The following is an 18,424-nucleotide window of genomic DNA, read 5'->3' on the forward strand; positions in this document are numbered from 1 at the left end:
GCGGAGCAGGGAGAGGCAGGCCCTGCTGAGATTTGCCCCGTGTCTGACTGGCCCCAAACCCTGAGATTTCTATTCTCACACATGTGGACATTTAAATGGATTAAAAATTGAAAACAAAAGTCTCAAAATCCACAATTTCCCACAAGCACGAACATTGAAATAGACCAAAATGAAGAAAAAAAAACCCCAAATGCTTAAAACCCAGGATTTTACACAGCAGCGGTGATTTAAATGGAAAACCCCTAAAGACGTCACGTGTGCACAACTGTGGGGACTGAAATGGCTCCCAACTGCAAAAAATGCTTAAACCGCAACATTTTACACAGGTCTGGGAATTTAAACAGCAACCCAATAAAATGCTACAAGGCCCGTACGGACGCCCTTCTGGGAGCTGAAATGAATCCCCCCCGTCCAGCTCTCTCATTTCCCCGGGCGTGGGGGCCAGCCTGCGGCAGAGCTCACGGGACGGACCCCAGCAGCCGGAGGGCAGTGACTCAGTCGCCTGGTGCCACCCCTGAGAGCCCCTGGAGGGTTAACGTGGGTCCCGCTCCCCTGGGGGCTGTTTGCCCTGCGGGTCAGTGACCCAGGGCAGGTCCGAATGGCGCCAACAGGAACTGGGAGTGAACCAGGGCCTGGCCGAGACGGAGGCTGAGGGCATCTGGGGCTGGAGTCTTGGTGCAGGGCCAGGTGGGAGGGGAGGGTTAGCGACCCCTTAAACCAGGGTGGGGAACCTCAGGACCAGGGCCCGGTTGGGGCCCCCCCCTTGCCTTGGATCCAGCCCCAGAGGTTCAGGGCTCCCCCCCCCCCCCCGAGCGCTGGGGATCCTGCATTGGTGCCCAGCCCCTCCCCACTCCCCGTGGGGCTGGAGACACAGAATGGGCTGGTCTGGGCCCCCAGGCTCTGGTGTGCGAGGGGAACGTGGGGAGGGTCTTTCTCCTGCGTTGGGGGCTGCGTCAGAGAGGGGCTTGCTTCTAAGTGCAGCCCCCGACTGATTTGTCTGTGGGTTGGTGGCCCCCCCAGCCCCAAACCCCCCACCCCTGAGCCAGCCCCTCAAGGGCCCAGTGCCTCCCCCCCTTCCCCGACTTGCACCCAGGGGACATGGGCGCCATGGAAACCAGCCACTGAGGATGCGAGCCAGAGTGAGCAACCCCTGGGGGGTAGCAGAGACCTACCCCACTGGTCCTGGGGGGAAGGGTCATCCTGCCCCCCCACCCCAGGTCTGCCCCTTTAAAGCCATCTGCTCACACTGGCTACAGAACATTTTCATCCTCTCACCTTCCCCTCAGCCACCGAGGCTTCCTAAACCCCCCAGCACTTACCCCCCCTTCCATGCCAGGGGACCCCGTTCTGCCACTGTCAAGGCCTCAATAAAGGCTGTCACCTGTGAGATACAAAATCCAGATGGGGGGGCTCTCAGTACCTAGGGCCGACACAGCAGACACGTAGGCCCAGGCCTAACACGATTTCCGTGTAGCCATTTGAGGGCCTGGGGCTAAGAAATGCAGAGGGAAGCAAGCAGAGAACCCCCCCCCCCCCCCGTGCTCATGCGCTGGGAAGGAGGGACCACCGGGCAATATTGCAAAATATTGTCTAGAAGGTTCATTTTCAAGCGTTCAAATGGTGCAAGGGCGAATGTGTGTCCAGCCTGGCCCCCCCGCTCAGGAACCGGCCTGCGCCAGCGCTAACCAGACCACAGAGCAACTCCCTGCCTAGGGCATTCGGGGTCCCACACGTTTCTCGGGGGCCTCCGACCAGTGAGGACGAAGGCGTCTGACAGTTTTAGGGGGTGGCGCCCATCGTGGGTGTAGACGGAGCCGTGTTAGGAACAGGGAGCCCAGAGAGGGAAATCGGAGCTCCCGCTGGGATCCCCTCAGCCTGCCCCATAGTCCCTGCCCCCCGGGGTGTGTCCTTCGCCCTGCTGAGCAAGGAAGCAGCAGTGAACCAGCACCCCCCCGCCCAGCCCACCGCAGGCAGCGTCCGTCACCCTGGTGCCCAAAGCCCAGTGACACTTTGGGGCGGGGGCTGGGTCTGGCCCTTACGTTCCTGGGGCCTCTGTGCTGATATTCCCAGGACTTGAGCTACAAACCTTCCTGCCCCCAGCTCAGGGCCGGTGACTCTCATTGCCACCCTGCCCGGCCTCCGTCGAGAACGACCAGCCCCCGACAGACAGTTTGCGGCACCAGAGCCCCCGGCTCAGACCCCAGACCGGCTCCAGCTCCCGCCCCGGCACCATGAAGACGCTTCTCCTCTGCTGCCTCCTCTGGGCCCTGCTGGAGACAGGTGAGAACGGGGCCGGGAGGGTGTCTGGACCCCTACCCGGTGCAGACAGACAAAGACCCACCCAGGAGAGTTGCTCTGCAGAAGAGGGGCTCCCCCCCCGGGTGAAATACGCCCCAGCTCTGAGATCTTCTCCCTGGGCTGCTCAGCACCTGTCCCACACGGGGTGGGGGATGGTCCTCACGGTTCTCCCCTGGGGACACGGGGCCTCCTGTGCTCGGATTTCATACACACATAGAACCTCCAGGCTGGCAGAGACCCCAGGAGGCAGCAAAGCAGGAGCAACCCCAACTCAGTCACCCCAGCCAGGGCTTTGTCAAACTGGGACTTAACCACCCCTAGGGACGGAGATTCCACCGTCTCCTTAGGGAATCCTGTCCCTGCGCTTCCCCACCCGCCTAGGGAAATAGTTTTTCCTAATATCCAACCTAGACCTCCCCCACTGCAACTTGAGCCCATTGCTCCTTGTTCTTCCACCTGCCCCCACTGAGAACAGCCTCTCTCCAGCCTCTTTGGAACCCCCCTGCAGGGAGTTGCAGGCTGCTCTCAAATCCCCCCTCACTCTCCTCTTCTGCAGACTGAACAGACCCAAACCCCTCAGCCTCTCCTCATAGGTCACGTGCTCCAGCCCACGAATCATTTTGGTTGCCTCCGCTGGACCCTCTCCAATGCGTCCACATCCCTCTTGTAGGAGGGGGCCCCAGAGCTGGACACAATGCTCCAGATGTGGTCTCACCTGTGCCAAATGAAGGGGAATGATCACTTCTCTGGATCTGCTGGCAACGCTCCTCTTAATGCCCCTAAGATGCTGTTAGCCTTTGCGACAAGGGCGCCCTGCTGAGTGAGATCCAGCTTCTCATGTACTGGAATCGCCAGCCCCTTTTCTGCTGAACTCTTACTTACCCAGTGAGTCCCCAGCCTGTAACGATGCTTTGGGTTCCTCCCTTCCAAGTGCAGGACTCTGCATTTGTCCTTGATGAACCTCATCAGATTTTTTTTCGCCCAATCCTCTAATCTGTCCAGGTCACTCTGGACCCGATCCCTGCCCTCCAGTGTATCCACCCCTCCCCCTAGTTGTGCAATAGAGGGATGGACGTCACTGGCACAAAAGCAAGCAATGCCGGGTGAGATCCCAGCTGGGGCAATGGGCCGTAGCTGCATTGGAGTCAATGGGGAAGTCCCCAGCTGAGTCAGTGGCCTGTAGCTCCAGTATAATCAATGGGGCTGGAGAAAGGGCTCAGCACAGATGGATCCTGTTGCCTTTGCTTCTCCAGGGACCTGTGTTTCCTGTGAGGTCTGCCAGAATAAGGGTGACAGCTGCACGGGCCCGGTGCAAGTCTGCAGCAAGGAACTGGATTCCTGTGGGATCATGAAAACAGAATCCATACTAGGTAGGTGCAGAGACCTTGAACCAGCCCAGAACACAGGCTGGGTCGGCGTCAGCCCGCCCAGGACCAGGGGTGGTTGGGTGAGAGCAGGAGGCCTGGGAGCCAGGACTCCTGGGTTCTCTGTGGCTCTGCGAGGGGGCTGAGGCTGGGGCTGGTGGGTGGAGGGGAGAGGCTGGGGGAGTCTCTAGTTCAGTGGTCCCCAACACGGTGCATTTGTGTGCATCTGCCAAGTGCTCGGGGCTGGCCTGGCCCTGGGCATGTGGCGCACGGTAAGCGTCGGCCCCGGGAGCGCCGTGGATTGGCCGCCCGCGCTCTGGGCACGCGGCGCATGGGGGAGTGCCGGCCCCGGGCACGTGGCTATGGGGACGGGAGCGGCTATGGGGGGGACCACTGCTCTAGTTGGTCCTGGCAGGGCTGTGTTTCTGGTGGGTTAGAGCCGGGGGAGTCAGGGTTCCTGGGTTCTCTCCCTGACTCTGGGAGGAAAGAGGAATCCAGGGTGTGAGGGGCAGCTGTGGGCACCAGTCCTGCTGGTTCCCTACTGACCCGGGGTGAGTCGTGCCTCAGTTTCCCTCTCTAGATAGGTCAGAATCACACCTGTGAAGCGTTGCGAGCGGGAGACCTGAAGCCTCATCTCCTTTTCCTCCGATGCAGGGGAGAAGAGCCTGTCCTTTGAGAAGGCCTGCGTGTCCTCCAGCCTGTGCAACCTTGGGCCTCTCTACATGAAATTTGGGAACGGGATCTCCATAAGCAGGAACGTCGCCTGCTGTGTCGGGGAGGCCTGCAAAACAGCCATTGTTAGCGGTACAGCGCCCGCCTTCCTCTCCAGCCTGTCTGCTCCCGCGCGCCCCCTGCCCTGCCTGGCCCCTTCAGGCCTCTCTGTGGGAAGACGGAACGGGATTAGGAAAGAACCTTTATTCCGCTGCCCTGCAGGGGGCGCCCCATTGGATAACACTGAGCCCCTGGGTGGGGGGAGGTCAGTGGGCGGGGCTCTAGGCTTGCACCACCTGTGAACCGGATCCAGGATTCCCTGCTGCAAACCTCTCCCTGCCCCTGCAACCTCCTGTGGCCGAAAGCTGCAGCGCCCCCTGCAGGGGGATCCAGGGCTGAGTGGTGCTGCCCTCATCTGCTCTCCCTGCCCCGCCACCCCCTGGAGTTCATTGCCTGAGCTGACTGTGTTTGCTCCACTTTTCCCAGTGCCCCCGGCTAACACCACCCTGAACGGCCGGCGCTGCCCAGCCTGCTTCTCTATGTTCTCCCATCACTGCAATGAAGAGATCATCGACTGCACAGGCTCCCAGACCCACTGCCTGCATGTCAGCGGCACAGTGAAAAGAAGTAATTGGCATCCGGCTGTTTCTCTGTCTGATTTCCCCACCCAGGAGAGACCACGCACATGGGCAGGTCCCTGCAGTGAGGAACGTTAAATAGTTCTTTTATATACAGGCAGTCCCCAACTTACGCGGATCCGACTTATGTCGGATCTGCAGTAACGAACGGGGCTCGCCCCAGAGGACACGGATTGCGGGACCTCGCGGTCCTGCCGCCCATGTACTCTGGGGCTTTCTCGGCGTCTCCCTGGTCTGCAGACCAGGAAGCCGTGGAGCAAAGCCACGGAGGGGCTCGGGCAGTGGGGCAGACCAGGCGCACCTGGGCTGCCCCACTACCCAAGCCCCCCCACGGCTTTGCAAAGCCTCGGGGAAGCCGGCAGCGGAGCAGCCCAGGCACCCCGTGGCTGTCCCGCTGCTGGCGTCCTCAGAGGCTTCCTGGTCTGCTGGGGTGGGGGGGGGCGCAGCTAGTACACCCCACCCCCCAGCAGACTAGGCTTTTCTCCGGACGCCTGTGGCAGAGCAGCTGGGGCACTGCCGGTTGGTCCCGCAGCGCCGCTCTGGGCGCTACTGGACCAACCCGGCAGCACCCCAGCTGCTCTGCCCCAGGCATCCTGATTCAGCCGTTGCTGGTCAGTTTCAGCAGCGGCTGAATCAGGACGCCTGGGGCAGAGCAGATGGGGTGCTGCTGGGTTGCTCCAGTAGTGCCGACGATCGGCGCTACTGGAGCACCCCAGCAGTACTCCAGCAGCACCCCAGCAGCACCCCAGCTGCTCTGCCCCAGGCGTCCCCATGTCAGCTGCTGCTGAAACTGACCAGTGCTGACTACAGGAAGCCTGAGGCAGAGTTGCTCTGCCCCGGGCTTCCTGGAATCAGCTGCTGATCAGTTTCAGCAGCAGCTGACTTGGGGACGCTTGGGGTTCTTAAGTTGATTCTGTATGTAAGTCGGAACTGGCGGTCAGTTTCAGCAGTGTCTGAATCTGGACGCCAGTTCCGACTTACATACAGATTCAACTTAAGAACAAACCTACAGTCCCTATCTTGTACATAACCCGGGGACTGCCTGTAAAACATTGGAAGGGAAAGTTGTTTTGAATTACAGTAATGAACCAGTCTGATTTTTCCCAGAGTTTGTTTTCATGGGGGTCTCTTCCGACTGAAACAGTCTGACGAATCTGAATTCACAAAATATGTTCACATTTCAATTTTTAACAGCAGAAAGGTTTCGCCTGAAAAATCTCTGAGCACAAGAGAATTTCTGAGCATTCTCTGGCATAGGAGAGGAGATATAATTGAAAAGGGAGAAGTGCACTATGATTAAATTAAATGCTTTTTCCAGCCAATAACCCATTAATCTTTAGAACTCCCCACCACTGGAAACTGCTCTGGTCAAAAGCTATGTAAAATTCTGAAAGATTCTTGTTTATCAGGAAGAGCTGGAGAGATCATAATGCATGATCAGAAAACTGTTGAACCTTCTTTTTCCAGTCTTACACGGATTTCTTCGTATTAGTGATATCCCTCATATCGGTGGTTTGGATACCTTTGTGTGCAGCATCTAGTGCTGGCCAGTGACTGAGGCAGGATACTCTCCTGTGCACAATGCCCTGCACAAGGGTTCCCCAAACTGTCTTGGTTCTATCTTTTTGTAGAATAGCAGGCTATAAAGTAGTACAGAAAAAGTGACAGTACAAACACACCCTGCCTGGGTCTGCTGCAGAAATCTCCCAGCTGGTGGGACTTGGAAGTGCCAGAGATATTTCTTTTTCTTGGTTGTGGAACAGCGTAACAGATGCCCCAACTGAGATTGGGGCCTTTTTGTTCCAGGTGTTGCACAGACCCCTTGGCTGAGAGGTGAATCCTCTGCTGCACACTTGCCTTTGCCAAAATTAGGAGTCCCTATGTGCCAGGGTCTGTACAGGCCCTTTGGATGAGAACTGGTTAAGGATCCCACTACTGCCACCATCAGTGAGCAAAACCATTGCCAGGTGAATGGTGGGACTGTTAGAGTTTGTTAGAGATCAGGGGTTCACTGAATGACGCTGAATCAGAGCAGAGGAAGGGAGACCGTTGTGGGGATCCCAGATGGGCAGCAGCGAGTGGCTCAGAGGGGAAAGGGAACCATGTTGTATAGGACCAGAGACATAAAAGGCGTTTCCAGACACTGACCCTCTTGCTTTGTCCCCGACAGGTGAGACAGCCATGAAGATCAAGGTGAAAGGCTGCACCACTGAGTCTTCCTGTACTAACAAAGAGATCTTCAAGGAGTTTGATGCAAATACCACCACGGCTGAATGCAGCCCAGCCTCCTCCCGCGTAGCCACTGTGGCTCTGGAACCAGCCGGACTCGTCCTGCCAGCCCTCCTTACCATCCTGCTGGTGAATGGCCTCTCCTGATCGCCCTCCTGTGGCACAGCCCCACTGCCCAGGGGAGCCATGCTGGTGGTGACAGGGCTCGGATTCACTTCCCCTGGAACAGGATTAATAGAATAAAAGAGACACGAGAAAACTGGATGGGAGCAGGTGTCTGTGTGTGTGTGTCTGGGAGGGGGATGGAGAAGGGGACTGATTCTTGGATCGTGTGTGTGTGGGGGGGCAGATTCTTGGATCCTGTGTGTGTGTTTGTAATAGTGGATCTCAGATATTGTGTGTCTTCCTGTGTGTGATCATGACTGTTTGACTCTGTGGCTGTGTCTATACTGCAGGCTCATTTTGGAAGAAGCTTTTCCGGAAGAGATTTTCTGGAAAAAACGTCTTCTGAAAGGGAGCATCCACACTTCCAAAGCACATCGAAAAAGTGATCTGCTTTCTCGACAGATAGTGTCCACACTGAATGGACGCTCTCTCGCATGTGAGCTGTGGTTACTGTGGGTGGAGTGGCTACCAGGGCACCTGTGCTTTTCCCTCTTTCCTCTCTTGGGAAAACACTTCCTCTTCCCCCTCCACACAGGCCTTTTTCCAAAAGAGTTCTTTCAGAGAAAGGCTTCTTCCTCGTGGAATGAGTGTTACCAATGCTGGAAAATCCCCTCTACTCTTTCGATTTCCTTTCAAAAGAACGCGATTGCAGTGTGGATGTAACCCAAGTTTTTTCGGAAAAATGGCCATTTTCCCTAAAAATCTCTGCTGCATTGACATACGTTGTGCGTGTGCAATCATGAATCTTGGAGCATGTGTTCATTGGTGTGTGATAACCAGTGTCAGATCCTGTGTGTGTAATCATGCCTTTGACTGTGTGTGGCTAAGTATTGTGTGTGTGTCTGTGTGTGTGTGTGTGTATGGATCAGGTGTGTGATAGTGAGTCCAGGGTTGTGTGGTGTGGATCTGGAGATTATTTGTGTCTGTTGCTGGTGGTCTGATGGATTTCCTCACATTTAATTTTAGTGGGGTCCTGGGGGTGTTAGAAGCCTTGTTCTGAGTCTGATTGGAGCTAGGATAAGCCCTTGTAATGGAATGTGGGAGAGAATACACACAGGTGCACACACACACACTCAAACAGACACACACACACACACGCATACACACACAGAGAGAATGCAGCCTGCACAACCGTCTCCTGGGCCACCCCTCTGACAGGCCCTTGTGCAGGAGGGAAATGAGGTTGGTTTATTTGTGGGGCCTTTTACAGCCTAAAGGAGTCCCACTTTTTGTCATAAACTTGAAAATATGTTCCCCTCCCCCGCTGCTGTGAATGTGGTTTTATGGTGGGGCCACCAGCCAGGGCTGGAAACCCGCCGGTTTCCGGCATACAGCACCTCTTGGAAAGATCCCTGGGCCGGGAGAGAACCCCAAACTCGGGCTGGGGGAACTGAACACAGGCGCCTTTAACATTGGACATAAAGGAGACGCATCTGCAGCCCTGTGGTGCCTCCTGTCTCCAGGCTCCGAGCCCCCAGCTCCTACTGGCCACGGTTCCCCGTTTCTGATCACTGGGAGCTGCAGGAGCGGTGTCTGCAGGCAGGGACGGCACATGGAGACCCCCTGCTCTGCCTCTCACAGGGGCCGCAGGGACAGGCCAGCCACGTCCAGGGGCAGCAGTGACCACGGGGTGATGACTCCGGCCAGGGCAGGTTCTGCATTTGAGAACTCACTGCTCACAGAAATAAACGTAAGGGTAAGAGAGAAATGAACATGATGAAATGCCCAGAGCAGCCAAACCCCCAAACCACCCCACTCTGCAAGCAGGGACAGAAATAACCACGACCCCCCACGTGTGTGGTGTGGCACAAAAGCCTCCACCTGAGCTTTTGCTTGATGTCCATGAACGTTTCCAGGAAATACACTAAACTCTAAGGCTGCGTCTACACGGGCAAGATTTTGCGCAAATACTTTTAACAGAAAAGCTTTCTTGCACAAGAGAGCGACTACACTGGCAAGGATGCTTTTGCGCAAAAGCACAGCTCTTGCACAAACATAAGAACATAAGAACGGCCGTACTGGGTCAGACCAAAGGTCCATCTAGCCCAGTATCCTGTCTACAGACAGTGGCCAGCACCAGGTTCCCCAGAGGGGGTGGACGGAAGACAATGATCAAGCAATTTTGTCTCCTGACATCCTTCTCCAGCCTCTGACAAACAGAGGCCAAGGACACCATTTCTATCCCTTGGCTAATAGCCTTTTATGGACCTAACCTCCATGAAATTATCTAGCTTCTCTTTAAACTCTGTTATAGTCCTAGCCTTCACAACGTCCTTTGGCAAGGAGTTCCACAGGTTGACTACACGCTGTGTGAAGAAGAACTTTCTTTTATTAGTTTTAAACATGCTACCCATTAATTTCATTTGGTGTCCTCTAGTTCTTCTATTATGGGAACTAATAAATAACTTTTCTTTATTTGCCCTCTCCACTCCACTCATGATTTTATAGACCTCTATCATATCCCCCCTCAGTCTCCTCTTTTCTAAACTGAAAAGTCCCAGTCGCTTTAACCTCTCCTCATATGGGACCCGTTCCAAACCCCTAATCATTTTAGTTGCCCTTTTCTGAACCCTTTCCAAGGCCAAAATATCTTTTTTGAGGTGAGGAGACCACATCTGTACACAGTATTCAAGATGTGGGCGTACCATAGTTTTATACAGGGGCAGTAAGATATTCTGGGTCTTATTTTCTATCCCTTTCTTAATAATTCCTAACATCCTATTTGCCTTTTTGACCACCGCTGCACACTGCGTGGAAGTTTTCAGAGAACTGTCCATTTGTCGTAGCCTAATTAGCCCTCATCATACTGTACGTATAGTTGGGGTTATTTTTCCCGATGTGAATTACTTTATACTTATCCACATTAAATTTTATTTGCCATTTTATTGCTCAGTCACTCAATTTGGTGAGATCTTTTTGGAATTCCTCACAGTCTGCTCCTGTCTTGACTATCCTAAACAGTTTGGTATCATCCGCAAACTTTACCACCTCACTGCTTACTCCTTTCTCCTTTCTCCAGATCATTTATGAATAAGTTGAAAAGGATTGGTCCTAGGACTGACCTTTGGGGTACACCACTAGTTACCCCTCTCCATTCTGAAAATGTACCATTGATTCCTACCCTTTGTATCCTGTCTTTTAACCAGTTCTCAATCCAAGAAAGGACCTTCCCTCTTATCCCATGGAAATATAATTTACACAAGAGCCTTTGGTGAGGGACCTTGTCAAAGGCTTTCTGAAAATCTAAGTATACTATATCTACTGGATCTCCCTTGTCTGCATGTTTGTTAACCCCTTCAAAGAACTCTAAGGGTACGTCTACACTACAGCGCTAGTTCGAACTAACTTAGAACTAACGCATCTAGAACTAAAAACTAGTTCGAACTAGCGTTTTGCTAATTCGAACTAGCAAGTCCACATTGAGTGGACTCTGAACAGGGCTTAAGGATGGCCGGAAGCAGTGCCGGCAGGGCATAAAAGGAGGACTTAGAGCATGGAGATGCTGTCTCAGGCTAGCCGAGGGCTGCGCTTAAAGGGTCCCGACCCCCACCCCGGACACACAGTTCTAAGGGGTGCCCCGCTTGCAAAGAAGTTCTGGCTTGGAGTGCCCTGAGTGCCCACACTGGGCACATCACACCACTCGGCCATCAGCCCGGCTGCACTTGCCGCAGGCCGCCATCTGGGGAGAGGGAGTAATTGGGGGGCTGCAGGAGAGCTTCCACCCCCAGAAGCCCGCAGAGCCAGCCCAGTCCTCCCCATCGGGGGCTCGTACCCCATTCCTCCCTCACCTCCTTCCACTTACCCTTCCTTAGCCCCCCTTCTTATTGATGTACAAAATAAAGATAACGTTTCTTCCAACATTGACTCTGTCTTTATTGAAAAAAAACTGGGGGAGACTGGGAAAAGGAGGTGGGAGAGGGGAAGAGAAAGGCTGGGAGAGGGGAGGGCAACTAACATGATCAGGGGTTGGGAACAGGTCCCAGATGAAGAGAGGCTACAGAGACTGGGACTGTTCAACTTAGAAAAGAGGAGACGGAGGGGGGACACGATAGAGGTCTCTAAAAGAAGGGGTTGGGTGGAGAGGGTGCATTCAGAAAAGTTCTTCCTGAGTTCCCATAAAGAAGGACTAGAGGACACCAAAGGAAAGGAATGGGTAGCAGGCTTGAAACTAGTAAGAGAAAGTTGTTGTTCTTGACAAAGCAAATAGTTAACCTGTGGAACTCCTTGCTGCAGGAGGCTGTGAAGGCTACAACTAGAACAGAGTTTAAAGGGAAGTGAGATAAAGTGATGGAGGTTGGGTCCATGGAGTCCTATTAGCCAGAGGGTAGGAGTGGTGTCCCTGCCCAAAGTTTGTGGAAGGCTGGAGAGGGATGGCACGAGACAAATGGCTTGGTCATTGTCTTCGGTCCATCCCCTCCAGGGTCCCTAGGGTTGGCCGCTGTTGGCAGACAGGCTACTGGGCTAGATGGACCTTTGGTCTGACCCAGGACGGCCATTGTAAGCTCAGGGCTCAGTGTCGGGGGTCTCAGTGGACCCCCTTGATTTTCATGCACACCTGGTCCTGGGTGGCCAGGCTGGCAGCTCTCCTGCCCTAGACGGCCACTTTCCTGTGCCTAGTGCGGAGATCGTGGATGAGGTCCACGATGTCCGCACTAGCCCAGGAAGGTGCCCGCCTCTTGCGGTCCAGGGCAAACTCCCGGGAGCCGCCAGCCTGGTCCCGGCAAGAGGGGGTGGGCTGGGGGGCATCGGGTGGGTGGCTCTGTGCCGTGCCAGGTGCAGGGTCTGCTAGCTGGGTGCTGGCAGGCTTGCACCTGGCACGGGCACCGTAGCCAGCCCGTGCCCCTTTAAGGGGTCCGGGGCCGGGAGGGGGGCATAGAGTTTCCCTGTTGTTGGCCAGAGTGGCCACCAGGGAAACCTGGGGAGGGCTAGTCTCCCACTAGTTCGAACTAAAGGGCTACACAGCCCTTAGTTCGAACTAGCTAGTTCGAACTAGGCGTTAGTCCTCGTAAAATGAGGTTTACCTAGTTCGAACTAAGCGCTCCGCTAGTTCGATTCAAATTCAAACTAGCGGAGCGCTAGTGTAGCACCTATTAAAGTTAGTTCGAACTAACTTTGTAGTGTAGACATACCCTAATAGATTAGTAAGACATGATTTCCCTTGGTAAGACAGAAACCATGGTGACTTTTTTCCAACAAATTATGTTCTTCTACGTGCCTCATAATTTTATTCTTTACTATTGTTTCGACTAATTTGCCCAGTACCAACATTAGACTTACCGGTCTGTAATTGCCAGGATCGCCTCTAGAGCCCTTTTTAAATATTGGTCTCACATTAGCTACCTTCCAGACATCAGGTACAGAAGCCAATTTAAAGGATAGGTTAGAAACCACAGATAATAGCTCTGCAATTTCCCATTTGGGTTCTTTTAAATGCCATCCAGTCCCGGAGATTTGTTAACATTAAGTTTTTCTATTTGTTCCAAAACCTCCTCTAATGACAAAGGCACATGCCAGTGTAGACGCTCTCTCATGCAAATACGTTAACGCAAAAACTCTTGTGTTAAAAGTATTTGCACAAAATCTTGCCAATGTAGATGTAGCCAAAACGGCGGAGTGCAATTTCCATACCTTTTGCTGAAAAAAGCAGCAGGGAGGAGCTAGCCTGAGAGGACAGTGGTACCTGGGACAGCTCCGAGTGGGGACTGGCCTTGGGATCTGGCCCAGACCCGGGTCCAGCGGCAGACCGGCTGTGATAGACAAGGGCGAATTGCAGAGCCCTGGGATGAGATCTCGACCTCACAGCCCTGAGAGCGGGGGTGGGTAGAGCAGCCTCCTGGGGCCGTGGCCCCGAGAGCGAGTAGCAGGGGAGCAGTGACACTGAGCAGGCAGCTGCTGCTTATAGGGTCCCAGGGCCGGGTCCCAAAGTCCCCCTGTGATGCCGAGTCGGGGTTCCCCTGATCCTGCAGCCCCATAGCAGCAAGAACAGACTCCGCCAGCCAGTGGAATAAAGAGGGTTTATTGCTTCTCCGGGATACAGCCCAGCACAGACGTGACGTGGCTTCAGGAGTCAGGGCCAGGATGCCTCAGACCCCTTGGGGTGGGGGGGGGTCCATTGTCCCCCCCAGACCCTCAGCCCTCAGCTAAGGCTGTTTCCTTCATGCTCCCCAGCCAGCAACTAAACCTTCCCCCAAACCTGGTGTTCGTCTCCCCCTCCCTCCCTTTGTCTCCCCCCGGGAAGCGCCTTGTTCTCTCCTCAGGCTGGGCCTGGGTGTCTGGGCCAATGCACATGTGGGTGAGTCTGTGGGAATCGCACATCCCAGCACAGGGGGCACCGGGTTACAGAGCAGACAGACCCCCACTACGGCACCCCCCCCCCAACAGCAACACAAAGGGGGTCAGAAGAAGCCTGGTCCCAGGTGACCGACCAGAAAAGCCACCTGGGGGCACCTCCCCCCCAGAGCCAGCAGGCGGAGACGTTCGTACCCACAAAGGGCCTCCTGGGAGAGGGGGAGCCCTTCGCACGGGGAAATTGACGTTGATCATCAACCCAGCCCTTGGCCCGCACGCCCCTCCCCCTGCCAGGGAGAGATCCAGCAGCCCGAGTCCCCACCCCCAGCACATCCCATATCCTCTCTGGAGGGACCCCAGGGCTACGGCTACATTGGCGTGATCTTGCGCAAATACTCCTCTCCACCACCCTGTGAACGTTAATGGAGGCCGGAGTAAATGTGGGGAAACTGAGGCAGCGGCAGAGCCCTGGCAATGCTGAGACACGCTCCGAAAAGTGGGACTTGCCCAGCACAGTGACAGAGGGGGAGTGAGCGGGCAGGGGGCTATTTGGGGAGCGGCCTGTTTTGGACCCTTGGGTGGGTCGTTCTGGATCCCAGAAGCATCCGCGTCTCTCGCTGCCGCTCCCCGGCGAGACCATCCGAGGTTTGTCCCTCTCCGCTCTGGGGGCCCCGCAAACATCCCAGCACGGAGGGGTCCGCGGCGCCGGTACCCAGGGCTGGGGCAAGTGGCTCTAGCCCCACCCACCCTGTCATGGGGCCGGGCGTGGGCCGGGGCTGCCTCCCTCCTGCTCTCAGCTCGGCCCGCCCGTGTTCGATGCCCGGCTGGAGATCTGACAGCCAGGGCGCGGCGGGGATGGAGCAGGGGCGGGGCCCGGAGTACGGGGCGCCGGGGCCTGGCTCTTCCCCGCGTTGGGGGGCACAGTCACATGGCCAGTCCCCCCCCCCCCCCCCCAGTTCTCCCCGCTCAGTAGCCCTCGTTCTGGGATTCCCCCCCCCCCCCCGCTCTCGGCCCGGGGCAATGTTAAAACACGCCCCCCCCAGCATACTGCCCCCCTGCGGTCCTGGTTTGTGGGGGGCCTCGTGGGCCCCCGGGGGAGCCGAGTCCTGCCGACGTACCGAGGTGGGTTCAATTTTCCGCCCGCGCCCAGTTTGGCGGCCCCAGGCGGAGCTGCGGTCGCGCCTCGGCTTTGCTGCCGGCCGCAGACAGGACCCGAGAGAGGGGCCGGGGGCAGACGGTGGATCCTGAGCGCCCTGCGGGCACCCGGCTGAGGGGGCCTCCCCTTCGCCCTGACACCGGGCGGCTGCCGCCTCTGCGGGGGCTAGAGAGACAATGGGGGGGGGGGCTGCCTGCACCTCCCCTCCCCCCCACACACAGCCCCAGTCTCCTGTGACCCCCGGCGCCGGGATGGAGCTGGGGATGGGACGGGACGGGCTGAGGTGCCCAGCTCCGGGGCTCGGGGCACGAGCCAGGCTGCAGCTGCTGGTCCCAGCACACTGGGGAGGGACAGGACTTCTCCTTCCGCCGCCCGGCCGCTCCAGGGCTGGGTCAGACCCAGGGCCAGGGGGCTCCCGTGGTGCGGGGAGCTGCGCGCTGCCCCCACCCCGCTTCCGGCCTGAGCCGGGGGGGCACTGTGTGGGGAGCTCACCCCCCCCCCCCTCACCATCTTCCCGAAGGCCAGCCCAGGGCACGGCCCCATTCAGAGCGGGGTGGCCGGACGTGGCCGCTGCTGGCTGGACGCCCAGCTCTGAAGGCAGCCGGAATCCTCGTCCCAGCGCTGATCCCCCAGCCCGGCCCACGGGCACACGCACTCACCACACCCCGGCACCTGCATCCCCCCCTCTGGAGCCTCCTCCCCGCCCAGCGGCCCCGACCGGATTCGCTTCCCCTTTGGGTCGCACCGAATAACACAAAGCGGGGACCGAACCTTTGGCGATTCCTTATTTATTTCCGTGGGCAACAGTTTCAATTTTTGTGGCTGAGAGTGACCCCTAGTGGGGAAACGAGGCAGCGCCAGTCTGGAGTCACAGCGCTCAAGGGAGACGCTTTTTAACTCTAGGCTTGGCCGAATCGCGCGCTCTCTCTCTCTCTCTCTCTCTCTCTGTGTGTGTGTGTGTTTCAGTGGATCACACTGGCTTGTTTAAGCATTTTTCTGCTTTCATCTCTTTCACACTTGTTGCAAACGTTGGGGCAATAACCCATTTCCGGGCAGCAGACGCTGAAGTTCACAAAGTTCAGGCTTTTTCACCATCAAACCACCCAGTGTCAGCATCACCAGGGACAAGCTCATCACTTGCTCCCAAAGCACTCCAGATGAGGGCGAGAAATACGGTTCTCGCTGGGAAACTGAGGCACAGAATGGTAAGGTGACTCACCCAAGGTCAGCCAACAGGCCAGTGTCAGAGACAGGATGGAACTAAATTGTGCTAAGGCTCGGTTTCATTTAAGGCTCTTTACTTTGTAGACTTGGACAGGTGAGATTGACAGTTCAAGGTTCTAATAAAGCTTCAACTTTCTGCGTCTCAGGGTCTCATTTAATAATTGTTGTGCAACACCACCCGGAGTTTTCACACATGCGTGAACATTTAGCTTGGATTCACAAAGGGAAAGTCGTGCCTGACCAATCTGATTAGCTTCTATGATGAGGTAACTGGCTCTGTGGACGTGGGAAAGTCAGTGGATGTGATATGCCTTGACTTTAGCAAGGCTTTTGATACGGTCTCCCACAATATTCTTGCCAGCAAGTTAAGGGAATGTGAATTGGATAAATGGACTGTAAGATGGATAGAAAGATGGCTAGAAGGCCGGGCCCAGCGAGTAGTGATCAATGGCTCCATGTCAGGATGTGCCCCAAGTTTCAGTTCTAGGACTGGTTTGTTCAACATCTTTATTAATGACCTGGATGAGGGGATGGATTGCACCCTCAGCAAGTTTGCGGATGACACTAAGCTGGGGGGAGAAGTAGATACGCTGGAGGGCAGGGAGAGGGTCCAGAGTGACTTAGACAAATTGGAGAATTGGGCCACTAGAAATCTGATAAGGTTCAACACGGACAAGTGTAGAGTCCTGCCCTTGGGATGGAAGAATCCCAAGCACTGGTACAAGCTGGGGACCAACCATTTAAGTAGTAGTTCTGCAGAAAAGGACCTGGGGGTTACAGTGGATGAGAAGCTGGATATGAGTCAACAGGGCGCCCTTGTAGCCAAGAAGGCTAATGGCATATTAGGTTGCATTAAGAGGAGCATTGCCAGCAGATCCAGAGATGTGATTATTCCCCTTTATTCGGCTCTGGTGAGGCCACATCTGGAGTATTGTGTCCAGTTCTGGGCCCCCCACTACAAAAAGGATGTGGACGCATTGGAGAGGGTCCAGCGGAGGGCAACCAAAATGATTAGGGGGCTGGAGCACATGACTTATGAGGAGAGGCTGAGGGATTTGGGTCTGTTTAGTCTGCAGAAGAGAAGAGTGAGGGGGGATTTGAGAGCAGCCTTCAACTTCCTGAAGGGGGTTCCAAAAAGGATGGAGAGAGGCTGTTCTCAGTAGTGACAGATGGCAGAACAAGGAGCAATGGGCTCAAGTTGCGGTGGGAGAGGTCCAGGTTGGATATTAGGAAAAACTATTTCACTAGGTGGGTGGGGAAGCACTGGAATGGGTTCCCTATGGAAGTAGTGGAATCTCCATCCCTAGGGGTGTTTAAGTCTCGGCTTGACAAAGCCCTGGCTGGGTTGATTTCGTTGGGATTGGTCCTGCCTTGGGCAGGAGGCTGGACTTGACGACCTTCTGAGGTCTCTTCCAGCTCTATGATTCTATGATTCTATGGATTAAAAGTTAAAACAAAAATAATAAAATCTGCAATTTCTCACCAGCATGAACATTGAAGTAGAGCAAAATGCAGAACGCCCCCTCCCCCTCACCCCAATGCTTAAAACCCAGGATTTTTCACAATTGTGGTGAGCTAAATGGGAAAAATGCCTAAAAACCACCAGGCTGTATCTCGACTGGCAAGTTTTTCTGCAAAATCATCTGCTTTTGTGGAAAAACTTGCCAGCTGTCTACACTGTCCGCTTGAATTTCCGCAAAAGCACTGACGATCTCATGTAAGATTGTCAGTGCTTTTGCGGAAATACTATGCTGCTCCTGTTTGGGCAAAAGTCTTTTTCTGAAAAACTTTTGCGCAAAAGGGCCAGTGTAGACAGCAGAGATTTGTTTTCCGCAAAAAAGCCCCGACCGCGAAAATGACGATTGGGGCTTTTTTGCGGAAAAGTGCGTCTAGATTAGCCATGCTCACTTTTCCTCAAAAAGTGCTTTTGCAGAAAAGCGTCCTGCCAATCTAGATGCGCTTTTCCGAAAATGCTTTTAACGGAAAACTTTTCAGTTAAAAGCATTTCTGGAAAATCATGCCAGCGTAGACGTCGCCTCAATGTTTGCAACAACTGTGGGGACTTAATGGATATCAACTGGAAAACAATGCTTAGAACTTTCCTTTTGCACAATTGTGAAAATTCAACTAAAAAATGCTGAAAGCCCAGGATTTTACACAGGTTTGGGAATTTAAACAGCAACCAGATAAAATGCTACAAAGCTCCCATGGACGCCCTTCTGGGAACTGAAATGAATACAACTTGAAAAAATAACTTACGTGGAAATTCACATCAAAACAGAAACCGCTCCAATCCTACAGTTTGACAAACCTGGGGAAATGTATCTTGCTGAAAACAGTGAGAGACGCTT

General features: G+C 55.0%; 1 protein-coding gene across 1 annotated transcript in view; it reads left to right on the top strand.

Annotated features, from left to right (window-relative positions):
- LOC142818198 (phospholipase A2 inhibitor gamma subunit B-like) overlaps nt 1-18,424 on the top strand; it is a 41,443-nt gene that overhangs the window by 1,207 nt on the left and 21,812 nt on the right. Inside the window, exon 2 of the mRNA XM_075907701.1 lies at nt 2,101-2,280. Coding sequence (XP_075763816.1) covers nt 2,232-2,280 — 49 coding nt within the window. The 5' untranslated portion in view covers nt 2,101-2,231. The remainder of the gene's footprint in view (nt 1-2,100; nt 2,281-18,424) is intronic.

Source organism: Pelodiscus sinensis, chromosome 24 (genome assembly GCF_049634645.1).
Source record: "Pelodiscus sinensis isolate JC-2024 chromosome 24, ASM4963464v1, whole genome shotgun sequence".
Classification (NCBI taxonomy): domain Eukaryota; kingdom Metazoa; phylum Chordata; order Testudines; family Trionychidae; genus Pelodiscus; species Pelodiscus sinensis.